Source organism: Hermetia illucens, chromosome 1 (genome assembly GCF_905115235.1).
Source record: "Hermetia illucens chromosome 1, iHerIll2.2.curated.20191125, whole genome shotgun sequence".
In the NCBI taxonomy this organism is placed as follows: domain Eukaryota; kingdom Metazoa; phylum Arthropoda; class Insecta; order Diptera; family Stratiomyidae; genus Hermetia; species Hermetia illucens.
Genome location: NC_051849.1, coordinates 35,201,034 through 35,223,273, shown reverse-complemented (window position 1 = coordinate 35,223,273; position 22,240 = coordinate 35,201,034). Strand labels below are relative to the sequence as shown.

General features: G+C 41.5%; 1 protein-coding gene across 2 annotated transcripts in view; it reads left to right on the top strand.

Annotated features, from left to right (window-relative positions):
* Window positions 1–22,240, top strand: part of LOC119652254 (sestrin homolog) — a 283,703-nt gene that overhangs the window by 239,730 nt on the left and 21,733 nt on the right. For both annotated transcript variants that reach the window (XM_038056245.1, XM_038056237.1), the window contains exon 5: window positions 17,945–18,112. In XM_038056245.1, the coding sequence (XP_037912173.1) occupies window positions 17,945–18,112 (168 nt within the window). The remainder of the gene's footprint in view (window positions 1–17,944; window positions 18,113–22,240) is intronic.

Sequence of the window (22,240 nt, the reverse complement as noted above, 5' to 3'; positions counted from 1 at the left end):
TAATTTCCTTGTGTCAGGGCCACTCCCAGAAGACTTGAAACCAGGAGCCTCGTAAATACATCATGCCGAGATACATTACTGATGCTGATGTAACAGACAAAATTACAAATGAGTATCTTTTTAGCTGTTCATAAATCATTGTTATTATATTTTGTTATGACTAACACTCGAGGATTTTTGATTACTATCACATAACAGATAAAATTATTTATTTTTGCACGAAAGTATCTTAGCGACTGAAGAATGGGAACGATGTTCCTAACTGTAGACCATATATGGTCACAGAACTAACAACTATCTTCTTCTAAGTAAAAACATGTTCAAGGTGTCTACAGATTCACAATTGGAAAAATAATTTTCCTGTGAATGGAGGTAGAGAGAAATATCCGGTACCCCGCGAACGTTGTTTCTTCGGGCTGGCGAGCCTTTCTCCAACAATTGTATATATGGGTGCCATAAACTTCTATGTGAGGCATAGCGCGTCAACCATACCTAGTTTCCATCGTTGTCACTTCCTGGGAATATGTTTTAATTCCCCCCCTCTCCACCAAGATTTTCTGAGAAGCTCTGAGCCACTCACTCGTCACCCATCCTGGCGTAATAGGTTCCATTGCACGGCATAACCCACAATGGAATTATCACAACATCTCAGTCCTCTGCCACTAAGGGCATCTGGCTCATATGATCTTCAACTCTTATTGACATGACTCTCCACTTGACTCCTCCTCCAGATCCAGTGTCATCTAACCATGGTTCATGATTCGGTGGGAGAGTAAGCAAATTACATCAAGGTAGTTGAATAGTTTGAGAAAAGATGGCATAGTCCATTGAACTCCTTCACATGAAGAAGGTCACTACGGCTCTACTTTAGAAATTCCTCAGATACATCAACGCAGCACGTGACATTTTGCACCATCATCTGTCGCTCTGATATATAATAGTCTTAAGTTTCTCCGAAATGTCCGTCCCTGTTGACACTGTTGGAAGCTTTTTGGAAATCGATAAAGGTCAACATTTCTCCACAATGATCTGAAGGGCTTTACCAGGAACGGAAATCGACCTGCCTTGTCGATGCGTCGTAGCATCATTTAATCATCCAGTTATCATACTTAAGGTGGGTAGCCTTTTTTCAGAATATGGATGATCATCCCTTCCTTCTACTCATTGGGAGAAATCCGTGACTCCCACGTTTACAAATCACTGGAAGTAGCAACTCTGCAAAGACTACAGGGGCGGCATGGAAAAGTTCCGCATGGAGACCATCAACCTCGGCGACTTTATTCCCTTTGGCCGCGTTGATGTCAAAAATAATTTCGCTTCTGTTTTAAAAGCATTCTGTGCGCGCGAGTTGCCGTGGGTTGCCATATCATCCACAAGGGGTGGAATTATGCGGTTGAGTGTGAGTGATCGTGGTGAAACATTGCTTCCACCTTTCAAGCTGCTAATCATAGTGAATTAGTGGATGGGAAGTCTGGCAGTAACTTTCCTCAAGAGATCATCGAAAAGCTTACAACCACCTCCAACCTTTTTCATGATAGAGTATTCAGCAGCGAAATCGTTATTATTTGCGGCAGGTTCAAGGGGCTGAGGAGTACTCTCCAGAGTCGTACTATCTTATTTCGCTTAAGCCAGGAATGTTCAACTTGTATCGCTTGAATTAAACCCTTTTAGTCCCCTTTTACGAAAAACAGGGTATACTTTATTAAAAGAGGACGAAGACTGCTACGGTTTCTTACCAGAGCAGAGGCAACTCTTCAGACGCTGCCTCACCTCTGCCCTGGGAGCTGCGTGACCGAAGCGGTTCGCAGATGTTATCCATTTGGTGCAGTCCGGTATCAAGTCGATGCGGACTTAGAACTCCACCGATCCCTAAAAAAAAAAAGAAAGAGGGTATACTTTGTTTGTATCCTTAAACACCAGCTTACAGGGAGCAATAAGTGTCGCGTTTTGTATCTTTGCAATTAGTTACTTTCGTTATTTGGTTCAATGCAAGGTATCACATCCCTTCTTAACAAGTTAAGGGGGTGTATCTCAAGAACATTTATTTCTCATTCCCCTTTGACATCCGAGTTAGCTGTTGTTTGGGTTCTCGTCAGCGGATGATCCGTTTATGTCATTTTCAATAGTTCTCTCTCTCAATAGAATATGAAAGGTTGTAATTTTTGGCCAACGATCGATCGGGACTTCCAGCGCAAGATGCACCACAAAATTTATTAATAAAAGTTGCTAAACACGGGCATCAACAATATCTAAAGAGAATATTTTTTTCACTATCGCATCACAGAAAATTGCAATGCTCCTAAAGAACTACTGGACCCTTTGATGCTTAGGGTATACCTACTCGTACTTCCAGATATATTAACCTTTTATCTGGTTTTAAATATTCTCCCAGGTACATTATCCTACTTTGGAAAAGTGTTGGGCATTGAGGTGCCATCCCTTCCCATACAACATCTGTAGTCAGTGACCACAGACATCTGCAAGTGGTAGTTTAGCCTATAGTGACCCGTGAGTAATCCCACTATAATTCCAGGTCCATTCTTATTGAGGTTAAAACAATCCTACGAGGGTTTTGGTTCATATTCCCAAAAGCACCCTGGATTGTTACTTTCAACATAAGTTCGCTTTTATTATCATGGTCATGAAGCCCTTCCCGATTCCACAGAAATTGTCTGGTCCATTTAACAACATTTCTGCTCCCTTCCTAATTAGCTCATCTGCTGCTAACACAATATGCCCTGAAACCCAAAGTATCCAAATCTAATTGTGCGAGCCAAGTGAATTAGCCATATCAGGGCATTTCCTTACCATTCTAGAGTTCACCTGGTTGCAACTGAGTACTACCTGGCTGTCGGTTGCGATTACAATATTCTGCCCACTATGCCCCTCTCGATGTTAAAATAGGCATACCTACCTAATATCGTATATTTCCACCTGAAATATACTGGTGTGATTACCCATTGATTACAAGTAGGTTTTCCTTGGACCAATGACCCTGGCACTCATCTCTATTCTTTAAAGTACCTATCAGTGTACCAAGCAACCGGTTTAGGTTTAAATCACAGGTCACTGCCAAGCTACTCCCGTCTAGTCTATTAATCCATGGTGTTTCAAACTTTTTGGCGTAATGAAACCTCGTTCTTATGAGTGGTGTCAATGGTTCGTGATTCGTGATCCCCCCCCCCCCCCCGCCCCCCCCCCAATTTAGGCAACTTTTCGTACCCTGATATCCAAGGACATTCTGAAGATTGCCTTCTTTGGCTGCATCTGTTTGGGAAGATAAAGAGATAGATACAATTACCATAAGTATTAACTGAAACGAAAAAATAATATTACTTTGACCTCATGTTTTGAGGAGTCGCGGTACAGATCGCAGATTAAACTGGTGGAACCACCAAGTAAGGGTCTAGTGATCAAACCATACGAAATTGAATGAGCACCTTTCTGTTAGCTGTAGTAGTCAGCATGTATGTCTATACCTGATACATTCCTGCAAGTCCACTAGCCACTAGCTAAATAATAACAAGTCGGGACACCGGAAGCTAGACGCTTCAGGTATGAAAGGTTTTGTGTATTTCTTTTATAAAGAGATTTGAGTATGCATTTGTCCCATTAGCATGTAGCACGTAAAATATGCATATATTATGTGAAAATAGCCACTTTCAAGTGATATTGACATTCATAGTCTTGAACTTGCAGAGGAGCGACAGCTAGTATAACTTTGTTAGTAATAGTGCGATTTTCACCAAATTTGGCAGGATCATGCTCTATACTGTAGCCTACATTGCAGCAATTTTTAATTCTAGGATGAACTTAAGGGGGTTTTTCCTGTCAATTATTAAAAATTATAGTAAAATACTATCATTAACTTTATTTGAACAGGCATCGGTATGAAGGGTATTTCGGAGCCTAAGCACTATATAGTGGCAACCCCCTGATTTTTTTCAGATTTTTCAGTTGGTAGTTCGTGAGAATGGGTTCGTTAAAAAAATGACCACTTTCAATCCCCCGTGCTCCCCACCTTTTCAACGAAAGTCAAATCTAAGACCGGCTTCGAAATGTACTAACCGAGACCTTTAATTTGATACTCCACATGACTATATTTGATGAAAAAAAAATTACACCCCCTTTTGCATGTATGGGGACCCTCCTTAAATTCGAAAAGGCAACTCTAACTCAATAGTCAAACTGGCATTCATTAGCGCTGAGGGGCATGACATAGCTTAGCAATGATTCTCTCTATAGTGTCCACCAGGTAGTTTTATTCCAGCTAGGGAAGAATGCTGTAGGAAATCACAAGAGCCAAAAGAGGAGGCCGTCAAGCCATTCATTTAAAGCAATGGCCCAGCAAATTTTGCAGAGACGTGGTTAAATCAAATATCCGATTGAGGTAATGCGCATTCTTCTGCAGGAAATCCAACCATTGGTGGAATAGCCAACTGGCTAATATTCATTTTATCATCTTCCAAGAGTAATCACAATAATCAAAGAAGGATTACTGAGATTTGTAGGATATAAGGAAACTAATCATCACAAGGCGCTGTAAGAGAAATCATGTTTTCATTAGCTTTAGGAATGTGACGTCAATCAGCTTCTGGAATAAAAATACCCGAATCTTCTCCTCAAACACAGAGTTTCTTCCTAGGGAACTGAGTATTGGCGAGAGAATGAAACCCTGTCGCACTCGACTTTGTTTTTAGTATCATATATCGCTCTGATAGTAACTATTATTCTCTCTGGGATTCCCCTCTTACCTAGAACAATCCAGATGCAATATATAACGATGGGTAAAACAGGGATAGTAGCAGCCCAAAGATAGCAGAAATCAAGATTCACAGATTTTACTGTGAGGAGATTTTTGCCAGTTCAAATATACAAATCGATAAATAATTCCTTATAAACATTTAAGATTCTGTACCACATTTTTTACTTTAGCTTTTGTCTCGTTCACAAGCAGGGTTGGCTCGTCGTGATCGGTTCCGCCATTTTGTACTATCAAAGACTTGATCTGGATGCAATGGCGAGACTTTCTAATCCTCATCCAATGTATCCAACGACTGTTGATCCGCCGGCCTTCTCGTCGCTTACCATCGACTTTAATTCTCAGTCCAATCTTGGCGAGTGAATTCTCATTATCACGAATTACATGACGATACGATTGAAGACACCTCTCGCACAGTTTTTCCACTATCGATACAACTTCATTTCGATTGCGGGTATATTCATTTTGGATGGATGTGATCAAGTCGTGATACGCGACTAGTCGCCTGGATTACCGCGAGACGCAGTTAATTGTGTTTTCTAGTCAGCCAACACTCAGAACCATAAAAGGCGACGGGACCGAAGACCTTGCGGTAAATTTTAGATTTGAGGCGACCGTTGCGATACGTCGATAAAAAAAAACACCAGTTTTGGAACGTTTTCATCTAGACTGGGCTAATGAGTGGAGCAATTTAGCAACAGTCTTCTCCATTGGCTGATAACGTTGACCCGAGATGTTTAATTTGCTCAGTTCTAGGCAGGTCATTACCACTGAAAGTGACAGCGCCTGTTTCATGATGATCGGTCGTCAGATATTCAGTTTTATTCAGATTCAATGTGAGATCGTGTTGCATGAGGTTATCATCTAATTTTTGGACAAGTTGCTCGACACTGGACACTGGATGTGCCGTGTGACAGTGTCCATTACAAGAACAAAGAGGAGTGGTGAGAGGTCTCTTCCTTGATGAATACCAACAGTGATAGAAAACGCCCGCCACACTTCGAACTTTACTTTTCGGATCGCACTAGGTGTTGTCGGAGAGCATTCCAGATAAGTTCGCAGCGAGTATTGCGCCAGTAGTTCCGCAATTCTTGAGAAACCCAGTTTGATTCACAGTCATTTGAACGATTTAGTGAATAGGGTTGTGAAGAATGTCAATGTAGATCTCTCACGCCATCCCAAGTGCCCAGTTTATCGTAAAGATCTTTGTAATGGACCGCTCGGGGGACAGCGATCGCTTTCTTTGCTTCCCAGTTGGCATACATATAAATTTGAGAATTGGCCAACGTTTCATTGTCGAGAAACTTATGGAAGAGAAGATTCTTTTCACGGACCTGCATTTGAACATCACCTTTGCTTATTTCTCTGCAGGACCGGGCCTCGTTCTGCCTTGTCAACTGAACGCCCTAATATTTTTCCGACGCTTAGGAGTCAACATGATCATTTTGTTTTTAATGACATTGGATGCATTTTCTTGTTTGGCCTGTCGCGGCACCAGTCACCAAGAGAGGTTAGGTAAGATTTAGCATAATTGAATAACTCCAACTATACTCTATTTTTCTCTTTCCCTGATCTCAGCATTTTATTTTTGTTTTACTGAGGATAGTACAAAGTACGTTGCCTCAAACCCTTCTCCTTTACCTGGGCTTGGGACCAGCTTGCTATGAAAATAACATAGCGGAGTTTCCACCATTTTACCATTTACCATTTTTTTTGTATATCCTAAATTGGAACCTACCTTCACGCAGTAAATTGATTTTCTTTGCTGATGAAGCTAGATTAAAGAATCTTCTGGTTATTATCATAAATGAGGCACTGTCACTCTCTATGGTTCTGAGTGTTGGCCGACTATAAAAGACAATGAACGACGGCTTGCGGCAATGGAGAGGAAGATGTTGCGTTGCACTAGTGGCGTGACACGTTTTGATCACATCTGAAATGAGGATATCCGCGATCGTTATGGGGTTGCACCGATCGTGGAAAAGTTGCGAGAGAGGCGTCTTCGATGGTATTGTCACGCAATTCGTGCTAACGAGAATTTACTTGCAAAGATTGGTCTGAACATCGAAGTCGATGGTAAACGACGAAAAGGCAGACCGAAACAACGGTGGCTTGATACGCTGGATGGGGATTTAAAAGCCTCGAGATTGCACGCAGATCAGGCATTCGACAGAGCCAAATGGCGAAACCGATCACGACGGGACAAAGGCCGAAGAAAAAAAAGAAAGAAGATTAAATGAGGCACTGACGCGCTTACACTTCATGCATCTAATCCCAATTACTTTTTTAATAGATATACTGCGAATAATGTTATCCTGGCACCAATTAATTAACGGATAGGGTGATTATCGTCACCCTCAGGGCAGATAGGAGATAGACGTATGTTAGATAGCAAAATGTCATAGATCTGATCTGGTCTTTTTTCTACACTCTGGTAACAACTCCTTCGTCTTAGCTCTAATGTATTTGAAGAAACTATCATTAAAAGCAACAGAGGATGTATGTTGATGTTTTTCGAACGTTCATCACATCTATGTCTTTTAATTGCTAAGTTCATTAGTGGGTATACCTACAATGTACGAACCGTTTCTCCAATTTAATGAATTCGCAAAGCATAGGCAAATACGTTCCCCAAATTCACACGATCCCTCGAGAATTTCAATAGACATTCAATGAACGTTTCTAGCAGATAACCTATGACTTTAGCATTACGGCATGGATACCACCATTAACCTTCCTCATGTGTGACATACTTCCTAATTAGCCAGAACGGTAACCAACTTAGCAACGAGTGAGTGTGCTAATCAAATAACCACCGCTGACCTTCACACAAAAGCTAATTACCCGCCTAATAACGTATGGATTTCTCATGTGGGTGAACGGAGAACCAGAAAGAATATTCCCATAAATACCACACAAAGATAAACACTGAGCTGAAAATCAAGGGGGTGAGACAAAGAGCCATTTAAACGAAGATGTTTTGGACATGAAATACCGAGGGTTAACCAAGGGGTCCCGAGGAACAAAAAGGCCTAATTTACATTTCGTAAGAGTCGCCGTTTAGTGCGGAAGTGGATTGAGTTAATCAACTGTTTACACCTGTAATTGATAGAATGCCACTAATTGTGTGGGTAAACATTTTACAACAGTCGCGACATTGTTGCAAAGTGTTCTATGCAAATGTTGCGCCGAAGACAAGCCTAAGATCTCTGGTACCCAATGGGGCTCAGAGTCAACGTACAGCTTATGACAAAGTTAGTTATCTAACTATGCGCATTAACCATCGCATGGCCATTTGCCGGCATTACAAACTGCCGCCGTTGTAAATTGTCGTTTAAGTCATTATACATTATGGTAATTACTTTAACCCTTTTAGGTGCAGATTTTCCTGGCACTCGTTCAAGTTGAAAGATGCAATAAATCTTACGCTCACGACTATGTTCAGTAGATTTGAATCTGAACAGGCAAACCCATTAGTCATGTTAGAACGACCTTTGAAAGAACTTTTGCAGCTGCTTTGGTGGTTAGAAGTTGTGCAAGGCAACTTAAATAATGCATGCGAATATAGGAATCTAGATAACGAAGAACATTTGTATCAGTCTATGGAAGAGGTGATTTAAACAGGCAACCATATGAGAAGAAAGAAACAAACTAAAAGGTATCACAGAAAGATAGATAGATACCCTAAAACGAAAACACAGTCCAACCTCATGCCGAACATTCCAATTAAGCCATCTTCCTCATCCTCCAACAAACACATGAATTACCTTGACTGCAAATATCTTAACTATCTTCACCGTTCAGCACTTCAAAAGTCTTAAATTTTATTTGCCACCAGTTTCTGATGGCAAGGTTAAAGTCATAGATATAGATTTCAAGAGGCCGCTCAAACTGTGTCCACTATTGCATAATACTGTCTATTATAAATTTCAGTGTGTATCAGGTGAATTGTTAATCAAGTGTGGGCGGCAAGGTAAGAAGCAACAGGCAAGCCGGTAGATGGTTACCTACATTACTGAGCACTTAATCAAGTTCACTAAGTGCTTTCTATAATATTTACCTAAAAAATTTGATATAAAATTAGCTGAAGTCTGACAATTGTATTAGAGAGTTTTAAACCACTTCTTGAAGGCATTGAAAATTAAGTAAGCGATATTGATATATTGATTAGACGTATCTGATTTAGTTATTCAAAGATGCAGTTAAATAGCCATAACCAAATGTGGAGTTGTTAGAAAGATAGTCTAAATCATCAATGCATACGGAATCATTTTCGATACTATATGGAAATTATATCGAAACTCAAATTTGCTAGCCCCTTCAAAACCAGGCTCAGAAAAATATTCGACACTCAGCCAGGGGTCGAAACAAATCGCACTTTAATTTTCCCTCTACTAGTCATATGTTACACCTTCGTATTTAGCTCTTACAGCAACCCGATAACGATCGCGGATATCCTCATTTTGGATGTAATCAAAACGTTTCACGCCACTAGTCCAACGCAACATCTTCGTCTCCATTACCACAAGACGCCGTTCATTGTCTTTTATAGTTGGCCAACACTCAGAACCATAGATTGCATTTTAAGGAATACATTGCTTTTGTACTTTGCTCTCCCTCTGATCTTAGCTAGCTATCCCACTTGAGAAACGTATGACTCCCTTGGAACAAAACATAAATTTCGGCCTGAGTTCCAGTACTGCCGAAGTTCAGGCTACCTTTCTGGAGCTACATTCATTTACAAACATTTTGAATCAAGAGAGGAGAGAAAGGAATTCTCTTTCTTCTAGCTTCTTGCTTCAATTCCCACTCCTTGTCTTCTCCTCCCGTTGACTATGTAAAATTTGCCAATCTTATTTCTCATTCATTGTGCTATTTTCCGATATGGATCATTCCACAGGTTCCGTTGCTTTTCGGAATTTTTATTTCTACAGTATTGATGCTGACGGTGGTTGTGGTTCACGTAGGCTTGGGACTCCGTTTCTAAAGGGTTTAAGGCATTATGTTTCCCTCCCCCACTTTTAATAACTTAAGGTTTTTTTCGAGATGACCAAATGACCATCCTGGTTGACGAAAATCAAATATGAAGGTTGAACTATGCCCAAATTTGAAAGAAAATGAAATAAAATTGAAAGTGAAGGTCCACCCACACCTGAATGCAGCTCTACCTCTCCCGCTGACCGACATACGCTTGTACGGATCTGTGTTCGAGAATGTAGAGAAGAGAGGACACTTCACTCCCTCTTACGACATTATCAATCAATTCACGTGTTCTTTAATCCAGTAAACGCTCCTGAACCTGATAGGGAAATAATGCGACGTTAGGTGAACACTGCGAACGTGAAGCTAAAAATGAAAAATAAAAAAAGCCGGTTCAACCGCTCTTTTCGATCCGGAAAACAGCAGCAGAGCTGCTCTCAAGGGTGAGCAGAACTTCACCTTTATTTTCGCCATTTTCTTAAAGCTTTAGGAAACCTCAGCCCTTCTGGTTGATTTTCACCAGCCCGGATGATCATTCCGCCTTCCCACAACACCTCAAACTATTACAAATAGCTCCCAATAGCCAGACTTTCGCAGAATTTCATTACGATAAACACGCAGAAGATAGCCTATTCTGACCCCCAACCCAGTTTAGGTATATCAGATAAAAAGGCATTAGTTTCTCAGCTTTATTTCTGACTAAGTTCCACGTACACTTAAGGGGGTCATTCCAAGTGATGGCTTCAAAAAATCGATTTTTTTTATGTTTTGCATAAATCTTCCGAAATTTGAAGTCATTGCAAAGCTATAGTAGTGGGAAGGTCAAGTGTTTAAAGGCGCAGTGCGTACACGTGAACTTTCAAACGAGTTTTTCTGAAATCTGGATTTTTTTAACTGGTACCCATCATTTTTGAAAAACAGTGCAATGGATTTAAATAAAATTTTAAGGGAAGATTTAGCACAGGTGTGGCTATCGTGGGAACAGAATAAAATATTCAACTGTTTTCTGTCTGCATAAAAAATAAATTTAATTTTTAAAAGATACGAAAATTCAATATTTTTAAAAAAATTGGTTGGTTAGGTTCTGAAAACGAGACCTGTTTCACTTTTTGGGGCACACATTTTGAGCCGCCACTATCCTATGTTTCACTCGGGATCATCATCAGTTTCATAAGTACTAACTGAGTCATTTCATTTGATACCCTACACGATTTTATTCGGTGAAAAAAAAATTTACACGCCCCCCGCGCTTTCACATGAATGGAGAGGTCTCTTTAAACTCAACAGAAAATGGCGCCATTTGCTATATGTAAAGGGATTCACAGACCACATGCTCTCATCAAATTTTGTCACAATTTGTTTAGCCATTTCTGAGAAAACCGGGTGTGGCAGACAGACAGACGGACAGACACACATCGAATCGATTCTAATATGATTTTATTTCACACAAAAGTACTGGCTCGACCGCTTGGTTAGAGCGGGAAAACTTCAACAGAGTTGCACTCAGGTGTAAACAGAGCTTCACGTTAATCATCTCATCATTTCCTTCAAGCTTTAAAATGGCTTAGAACTTCTGGTTGATTTTAGTCAACCCGTAACATCATTTGAACCTCCCGCAATGAGGAAGATTGCCTATTGAAGCTCTCAATGTCGTTTTGTGGTGTCGGAAAGAGAGGCATCAGTTTCTCAATTTTATTTCTGATTAAGCCACTCTGCCTGGAACAGCGAGTAACTCCGATACTAACGAACACTTCGAATTGGCTCGTATACGAGACCTGAGCAGAACTAAAGAACGCCCTCAAAAGCACAGCGATTTAGGTTTGGCTCCCTATATGTTCTGACATTCATCAAAGCTTTTCGCGCAAACCAGGTACTTCCAACAACCATTTCGTGCGATACTGCTAACTGGATAATGGGCAGTCCGTTATCATTGGTATCCCTGTGTAAGCTATAGGAGCCAGTGTATCGCCTGAATACGGGCTCCGTCTCTACTTGAAATCTTTAAGTATGATTTTGATATCATACTTGGGACAGGCTTCGAGGGTCCGCTCAACTGCTTCGTAGAAGGTATCCTTGTCCGAATCTGGAGTCTTCTCTGCAGAGGCGTGAACGTTTATGAGGCTTATATTTCTAAATTTGCCTCGCAATCGCGGAGTACATAGCCTTTCGCTTATATTTTCAAAGCCGTGGTGATCCCCGTTGCCCTCCTTGCCAAGGAGCGTAAAGCTATCTACCACCGTAAGCGCGAAAACTCAATAGAGGTCCTTGCCCGTGAAGAACGTCAACGTACTCTTACCGAGTGGCAACTCTCTTGGCAAAATGAGCCAAGGGGCAGATGGATTGCGCGGCTCATCGACAATTGAAACCCGTGGCTGAACCGAACGCACGGTGAGATTGATTACTTTCTTACTAAACTTCTAAGCGGGCATGGAGGTTTTCAGTCTTCAAGATTAGGAAGGGGTGATCTACTGATTGTGTGTTCCACAATGCAGTGACGGACGACGGTGGACACGCCTTTTTCTTTCGCGGAAGGTGGGACGGCTTATGCAGCTTTATGCCGACACAGGAAAGTTCTCCCCAGACAACACTGTCAGAGAGATTCTTAAGAGCGCTGGCAGCTGGAGTCGTGTTGTCCATTATGTTCGGGCCCTTCTTATTGCGAAGAATGTTGAACTCGACCGACAGAGGGACCGGATGGCAAGGGGTTCCCTGAACTAACAACTCCCTTCCTCCCCTACCCTCCCGTTGTTGAAAGAATTCCCTGACTTGAAGGCTCCCAAAGTCGGAAGAGTGGGAGGGCTTGCCCAAAGTAATATGTCAAACGGTTCCAGGCTACTTCTCTGATGGCAGGAAAGTGTTTAGTTGGTAATCCAATAACGTACTATTCCGGGAATCCAACACTGTGCATAAAGGCATTCACCTACTCTACTCCCAAAAAAACCATTGACATTAGACCGGCCGAAGTTAATTTCGTTTTCAGGTTGACTATGAATGGACGATATTTGCGCAACCATCGGAAGAGACGGATGCTAATCCTTCCCATATCCTCGGAAGGCGCTGTGAATGGGAAGTAGATTTCTGATGTCGCCAGACTGAACTGATGACCATTTGCAGCTTGATCAGGAAACGGAAAAAAACTCTTAGACGGTAAGCGCTCACCAAGCTAACACCGGACCACCAACCCGAGGGGAGAATAGCTTTGAAATTTGACCATATCTCCCCTTCGATAACATGAAAACGTTTTCAGCATCAGGAACAGCGAGCTCAAAATTCTTCTGCGATCAACCAAGGAGCCAATTGATGATTATATGAAATTTCCTGTGCAAATTACAATAAGGTATTCATTGGACAGAGGATGGTATGCGGAAACATGTGTTAGAGAGTACCTGAAAGAAGAAGAGTTGGCGGGAAAACAAAGAGCAACAGGCTTCAGATCGAAGGTAGTGGAGCACATCGTCTTGAAAAATCAACTGATTCCAAGGAGAACTTGAGATTGGTGAATCCATAAGGCGATGCAAGGAAGGTAATGGTTGCCGAAGGTTTGGAAATTTATACAACCCCGAAACGCAGTTTAACTTAATTACCCACCCGACTTGATTTATTTTCTCATTCGAATCCAAATATTGAGGGTGGCAACAAAAGAAAAACAAAAGATCAGTAAAGCAAAAAGAAAACTGTTTCGATTGTCTTCTTTTTCAACTATCATAGCAAAAGTTGACGACTTGATGTTAGAGATAGTTTTATCGGCGGCTGAATTGTCTGCACATTTAACTACGGTCATATGTTAGTCAAAATGGCATCATAGAAATCCTCAAAAAGTTCTGATTTTTCACTTATGAAAAACAGACACCGAGATATGAACAACAACCGTTAGAATGGTCAAAAACCTCGAAAAGATGTAAAACAATTTTATCAAGAATATAATGGGGATACTCCAATGACTTACAGCCTCTCCATTGCTGAATTCAAAATGAAACGATCCTAAATATAACATAACGTCCCGGTTATTCAAAAGATAGAAGCGTGCCCCCTCATCCTTCAAATGACTGTCTTATCTAGTAAAACATTATATACCAATAAATACCAGCACTCAATCAAAAGTTAATTGAAAGGCTACGTTCTACATCATCCTTAATTTTTTGTCCTTCCAAGAATACTATGGCTGTTAGCTCTTCGTTCCTTGCAACCCATGGATTCCTCATGAATACACTAATATTCATATTTATCATGCGTAACTTATTCCAATCGATAGGAAAAAAGAAACCAGGACACTTGTTTACAATCTATTTGTGTCAGATAAATTGTCGTTTGCTGCTGAGGTAACGTCCTTGGTGATATGATATCAGGTGAAGACAGGGAACAATGGGCATTAGGAGTAGTATCGCATTCATTGTATAGGTATACATCATTAGGAAAATTGACATTATTATGTGGTTGCCATCGATGCTTTCCAATAATATTCGGCACGTTTACAGATAAAGTAAATCCTTCCGAGGGATTCTGATGAAATTAATTTGCGTTCTGAGAAATTGTAAAGGAAACATGGATCAGCATCTCAAGTGGAGAAGTCCTTGACGAGATGAAAATATGAGTTAGGGAATCTTGTTGATTTCGGGTTCACATTTCAGTACTACGATGATTAGAAAGGAAAATATGTGTTCGGTAAGTTTATATATTTATATCTTGTCTTTGATATAAAATATATAAACTTAGGTATGGTGTGGGTACATCTTCTTTTCACTTCTTTATATAGAGCATCTTTTTTTTTACGGATGGAGGTGGAAATAGGATATGAACCCACTAAAACCACCCCCACCCTTCCGCCGCTCCCCGCAGGATCACCGTGAAGTATTACTTCGCAGGGGAGGCTTTGGTTCGCTACACCCGCACGTCCATGTCGCGTCGCCCTCCGAGCTCGATCCAACTTCAGAAGTTTTGTCTGCACCACGGCTACTGCCTCATTTACCGTCATCTAGCTTTTCTCCGGCTTCAGTATCTCTTCCACCAAGTTGGAGGGCTCGATGTCCGCCCCCAAGATGCTGCTCAACCTCCTTTTTGTTCTGCTGAAATCTGGGACAATGGAAGATAACGTGCTCCGGGTCTTCGGGTGTAATACCGCATTCAGGATAGTTGGATCCACTCCTGAGCTGCCTCACAGTGATTGAGACTGATTTGTATCAATATCATTTGGCTGTGCTGTTCAGCTCCCTCCTATATGCCGGACATCGGCTGCTTCCCGCAATATTCCGGTCGATAACGCCCTGTTTCCCACTACACAGCATACACCGTGGATTTCCGGTGCAATCTTTGTTGAGGTGGCCCTCTTCCCCACACTTCCTGCAACTTCTCGACCTATTATGGGGGCTAGTCTATGCCGCCGCAGAATGGCCGAAATCGAGACATCTGAAGCATCTCTTTAAAGATATTTGCTCCCTGAGCTTGCACACGACCCAACCTATTCTTACTTTGCCCGCGGTAATCAATTTAATAGCTGATTCCGCCGGCAAACTAATAATAGCGCGGTCTGTGTGCGGCCTTATGCCTTCTTCATCCTTTTTTGTGGCACTCTGGTCTATATCGCTAAGATTGAACTGGTAACCTCATCTAGGTCCTTGCATTCAACCACTATCTCCTGCATCCGAGCTCTTACCTCCGCTTCCTCTCCTAATACCTTTTCCACCTTGCCGCGGAAGTTATCGGTCGACTTGTCGGCGAATTTACTTAGTTCCAGCATCAGATCCCCGCCAGATCGCCTGATACGGCTTACACTATCTCCCAAATCAATCAGTTCCGGGTCTGATTTCACTTTTCGGAGGATGTCGACATAGGACATATAAATAATTATTATTTCCGGGCGGAGCTTCTTTTTGTCCTTTTTCCTCTTGTTGTTCACCTTAATCCATTGTTCGGGTCTCCGAGAGTTGGTTTCTTCCACTTTTGCAGGTGTTGTGCCTGCAATCGTGACATTGTCGACTTTCGCGGGTACTCTCGCCTGCTCCGCCATTTTTGGTGAAAAAGCTTTTTTCTTCTTCAGGACTTGCTGCGGTCCTAGAGGCTCACTGATACCGTCTCTAATCCGCTTCCCCGTTTTCCCGCCTGCCTTATCTTGGGAAGGCGTCACCTGTGTTTCCCTTGTGACCCTGTCACCTGACGTTTGGGAATTCTTTTCTTCGAGTGCCTTGATATAAGACAATTTAATGCCTCTTATGAAGGCTCGAATATTTTGATGGATATTCCGCCTCTCCTTAATGAACTCGCACAGTTCATTTATTCGTTTCCCGAGTGTAACGAACACCATTCCGGTATGTTCCCGTTTACTCTCGCGCCTTGTACCACAAGGAATGATGTCGCTCAAGGGACTATTCATGTTTCTTTCAGAGTGCCGCGACGAATCTCGACTACCAAAGGAAACCATTGTCATCGATGGTGATCTCCCAAGCTTCGAACTCCTCCTAAAAGGATCCGGTGTGGACCTAATTTCCTCTCCACCATTATCTCTTGTAGAATTAGATGCCACAGTAGCCAAAAATTCCCACTACTGAGGCACTGCGGTCATTGGATATCGACGGCCGGGAACCCGCTTGCTCACTCCCAAAACCGCCGGCACTGGGTTTCCGAAGCCCTGCGCCGTAAAAAAAAATCCTTTCTCCTCCTCCATATTTGGTTTATTTTCTCAGTATCCTTCCCATAGCCAATTTTTATCCACGGGTGAGCGTTTTGTTCCCTCCTACCCGGCCTGCTCATAAACATGCCCATGGGCGCACATCTCCTGATGCGTACATGCTCATAACACATCCGCCCAGCGTTCCCTTATTCGCACGAAGGGACGCGCCTGATGGGAGATTCGGCAACTCCACATAGGATATGTATATATATATATATAGGTATGGTGTGGATACAGATTCTTTTCACTCCTTTACATAGAGCATCTACATAGTCCTGTTTTCTTATTCCTTTTTATATCAATTTGAATAAGATTATGATTTAGGTTCATTATCTTTTACTTTACGCTGTGCAAGTTACAGGCCTACAGCGTCAGAACAAGCACAATGCGAGCACATTTATCAATGATGGAAGAATACAGGAACATGAAAAACGGACGATTTACTTTCATCCCACCGAGGTATTCTCAGTTTCTCAGTTTCCCTTGTTGCCCTTGATGCGGTGGGTAAAATTATTATGCATTTTTCGATATAAAAATATCTAAACAAAACAATTAACTGCATTGATATTCTGTTATGTTGTTATGTTTGCAGATATTCAATGAACAAACATGGAAAAACCTCAATGGGGACTATAACTCGTTATGACACAGAACTAACATATCCACAGAAAATTTTTAACTTTACATTAAGAATTAGCATAGATTCCTTAATTGCCAAACTAACTAAAAACAAACCTTGAACCCTAATAGAGTTATTTATAATAGTTAAAAAAAATCACATCGTCTAGACTATGAAATAATTATGCGATAAGTCGAAAATCTTATTCCATCACCAAACTTGAGATGTTATTTTTAAACTTTTATATTTTCTTAAATTAAAAATTATCTAAGTCATTTAAGCTAAAGTGTTTACCTTAGCACAATTAAGATGCTTATTACGAGATATTACGAGCAACACTTAGGTAATATTTCCCGGAATATAAAGATAATATTTTCATGATTAATCTATCCCAAACAAGGTTATTTACCTTTGAAACCAAAGATATACCTAGTTTAGATACCCGCCATGATAATAATTCTTAAAATAACTCCCATGAGCAGTATTACTATATAAAATGTGTAGTACTACATGTGTACATAAGATATTGTTCACGTCCCCACATTTAGTAGAATCCAATACATAAATACTATATATCCGAATATTTTGGGGATAACAGATCAATTCACTTTTATTCAAGAGAAATTCTAGATAATTTATTCATACCAATCTTAGTATGATTTTTAATAGATAAATTTAAATAGGTTCAGTTGATTTTTATTTATTTATCAGCAAAACTGATTGAAGGAGTATTTATGTAATTTTTTACTTTAATGTTATACTAATACAATGTTATTTCTATTTTTCCTTAATTTAATTATTAATTAATTTCTTTTTTTAAATACTGCAATATACAGTTTTAAAATAAATAAATAAAATAAATAAATAATATTTAAATAACTGTTGGTGCTAATTTATCATTTTCTTTATCTTTTTTCAGTGCGGCCTAAAACAAATATATATGGGAGAAGTGATGGAACTTGATCATGTCTCACAGGTTATTGGATATCATCCACGCTATCAAGAGGAATTTCTGAAAACACAAAATTTTATAATGCGAGGCGATGGACCGCTTCCTTATGATTATCGATATTATTTGGCGATTATTGTAAGTACATACACATCTATGCAGTACAACCAAGTTTTACAATGTTTAAAATTTTTTCAATAATAATCGCATATACCAAAACCTGAGATCACAACCTATGATAAATGTAGGCCCTATAATGGTACTATTATAACGTAGGGCTATGTAAACCTGCAAACTCTCTGTGATAACATGAAAACTCTCTCTGCATCTATTTGTCCACTTGGGTGTCAAACACATCCCCCACGAATCCAACCTCAATGGTCACTCCCTATTCAGAACATAGAGAAGTTACCTCATGGTTTTTGGTGCCCTATATTTGCCCCTTCAAGGTAGGATCACCGCAATTCGTTGGGAATAAATTTACATACAATCTCGTGCCTCACTAATTAAATGTATGTAGAGGTGGTACCCTTCGTTGGTATGATAATAATTGGCTGAAACAAAGAAAGGCCTGAATTTGACAGCTTTTCAGCCAACAACACACTCCCTACTTATTTACATATGTCACACCGCACAAGGCACTAACTAGAAAAATTGAACAAACGGGTTCTCAAACGCCGATAGAAAGGTAACACTTTCGCATCATCATTTCCAAACGTGGTGAAGGGTCATACGCTAGTATTTTCTGGAAAATTAAGATAGACCCCGAACGTACCAATTTGCGAGATAACGTTAACCTTTAGGCGGAGTCGCTTAACCTACTCTGATATCCAGCCCAGAGCCGACAGGGAAGCGCCGATTCTCCCCGCACACCATCTCCGCGGGGCTAACCGTGAACTCCTCTCGGTGGGCTGTGCGAAGGCCGAGGAGGACGAAAGGCAAGGACAACGACCACGACGGATCCGTGCGAGCTATGAAAGCGGCCTCTAGTGTCCAGTGCCAACATTCCAGTATCCCATTGGACTGCGGATGGTATGCAGTGGTCCTGTGGCGTTTGAAACCAAGGAGCTTGCCTAACTCCGAGAAAAGATTATACTCAAACTGCATACTCTGGTCCGTGATGATTACGGGTGGTACACCAAAGCGCCGAATCCACTCTCGAGAGACGACCTTGGCATATGATATTGCTTCAGGTCACCACGGAAACCTGTCGATGATTGTGAGGCAATACTTGTACGCCCATTTCCTTTTTTACGTGCCTGTTGATCTTACATTTCTAGAACTCGATGCACTGTCTGGCCCAATGTTGTTATTCATGGACGGCCAGAAGTATTTTTCAAAGAATAACCGGTTCGTCGTCCTGATACCCGCGTGTCCAAGATCGTGTACTGCGTGAAATATTTCCTTGCAAAAATCTGCCGGAACAAATGGAATAGGTCCCTTGTCTGAAGTCTCGCAGAGTAAGTAAGTAGGAAACTCGTTGAGCTCGTATTTGAAGTTTGCCTTTAGGCTCCGAAGCTCTGCGTCGTATAATCTACCGCGGCGAGGATTGCTACGTCCGAGATTCAAGACAAAGCATCTGCAACGGCATTGTCTTTTTCAGACACGTGTTGGATGTCGGAAGTAATCTGGCTGATGAAGCTCAGTTGCCGAAGTTGGCGAGGAGACGCTTTGTCGGGCTTTTGTTTAAGCGCGAAAGTAAAGGGTTTGTGGTCCGTGAGCACTATGAACGACATGCCCTCATAGGAAAAGCAGAAGTATTTAATGGAGAGGTAGGCGGCGAGTAGCTCACAGTCATAGGCGCTGTAGTTGCGTTAAGCTGGTTTGAGTTGTTTCGAAAAGAATCTCAACAGTTGCCAAGTTTGATTCACCTTCTGGTGTAAAGCGACACCTACCGCTTTGTCTGAAGCATCGACGAACACAGTTGGAGGATGCATATAGTGCAGTGTTGCATCAACAAACTGTTAGACCCCGCAACCTCGCGGGAGTTTTTTGTTTTAGGCCCAGACAAGAAAGCGTTAAGGATCGCTGGGTGATGAGCGGCCTTGGGCAAGACACGACGATAGAAGTTTTACATGCCCAAGGACCTCAACAGATCCCTCACTGTAGTTGGTAGGGAAAAGTTCTTAATCGCCCCAACCTTGTCTGGGTTAGGTTGAATTCCGCCAGGGGTAACCACGCGGCCGAGAAATTTCAAATCATCCTGGTGAACGCGAAGATTCCGAAAGATGCCATTTTCGGTATGTCTTCAGGAGAGACAGTGATTTGATGATACGCCTTGGCTAGATCTAAGGTCATGAAAATACGGCAGTTTGTAAGTGAATACGCAAAGTCATCGATGAGTGGAATAGGGTATTGTTTAAGTATTCAGAAGCCTATAATCCCTGCATGAGCTCCGTTCGCCGTTTGGGTTAGGGGCCAAATAGAGTGGAGATGACCAACAGCTGTTGGAAGGTTTGCAAATACCCTATTTCATGAGGTCGTCAAACTCATTCCTTACAACAGCTAGCTTCTAGGGTGATTGAGGATGCACCTTGGAGAAGATCGGGGAGCCGGTAGTATTAATGTGGTGCAGTACTTCGTGCTTAACCAGATTGGAAAAATTACTTTCAGTAGTGATGTTGCGGTACTTTCTATGAAGTGCGCGAATGCGATGGTCGGTAACGTCCTCGAAAATAATGGAAAGAGGGTCGTTTGCGCAGGTGAAAATTTTCCCTAACGACTTTAAGGAGGTTGCGCGGTCTATTAAAGTTTTGTTCTGCAGGTCCACCAACAGCCCATAGTGACACAGGAATTCTACGCCTAAAATGGTGGTGCTAATGTCCGAGGTTCACGTTCACGCGCCTATAGCCTTAGGTTGGGCAGCCAGTCGTAGGTTCTGCGGTATCAACGTATTTGGACGGGGTACCGGTAGAACCGACACCTCAGTACCCGTGTCGCCGAAGAAGCAACGCCTGCTCAGAAGGTCGTAGATTGTTAGGGCGTCGTGGTGCTGCGCTTCGGGAAACCGTCGCGAGCCTAGTTTTTCGTTGCGTCAAAATTGCTTCCTGTGGTACATTTAGTCGCTTGAGTTTCGTGTTTACAGTGGTACTAGCAAATCGTTGGAGCCGATGAGGGTCGCGGCGTGCAAGCCACCCTACTCTGGCTTTCCCCACTTGCATCAATTTTGCTGGCTCTACTACTAATTCCCCACAATTATGTGTGACTCACATTATTACTTATTTTGTTTCCACCTCATGTTTTCTTTCTCTCTGTCTATTCTAATTTTTTTTTCTAAATGTAGGATACTCTGAGTTACCCACCTTTTCTTTACTAACTCCTTCCTCCTTTGAGTTCCTATTTGGCAAATTTTGGCATAAATAGTAAGCAATAGATCTCCTCCTCCAGCCCTAACGCAAAAGGGGTTACTTTCTGCACCTTTGAAAAGAGGGCTGTGAACAACCGTCTTCTGTAATTATTCGAAAATTTTTCAGAAAATATGACAACGGATTATTAACGACACAGTTTGGCCCAAGGAGTAGCAAGCTAACTTTATGAAACATCGGACTACCTACTCCAACTTACACGTGTTTACCGTCTGCGTTGCTAGGCTGCGGCAATTCCTTTGATTTCATTGACCACAAGATATTCCTCTCCATCTATCGTGCAGGATATCATTTGATGGCAGCTCATCTAGTTTCTTTCGTCTTTCCTCTAAAACTCCCCGAAACTCTACACTATGCCCTCTATCATTTCTATTTTTTGTGAATAAATCTCTTCTCTTACCGACCAGTGTTAGTTTTACACAGATGACCTTCAATGGTCTGCCCCTTTCGAAATAATTTGCGGGTTTTGCTTTGTGGTTAGTATTTTTCATTTTTGTTCGGATATACCGATGTTTCGAGAAACACTTCTTTCCTTCACAGCACTAAGCAGAAACCACCTAATTATTCCAAATAACTTAGTCGTTAGAAACACCGCAGGATTACACTTAGGCTAACCCTGTTTCGACCTCTGTTGTCTTACAGTTAGGTCTGTCCTGTTTTGTCTTCCTTCAACTGGCAAACTAGTAGTTGTCATCTAGGTAACCGGCGGTATGATTTCCCCAAAAACTCTCCCCCTTTTGCCATTGGAATTGCCTTAGAAGTTCTGTTCTTCTCAAAACTTCACCTTCGTGTTTGTTTTGCTGAGATCTCTGCCTTCTATAGATGTTTCGTGAGTTACTTGACAATCACTTTTTTCAATTAGCTTTTTTCTGTTGAGTTAAGTATTCCTGATTCTTGCAAC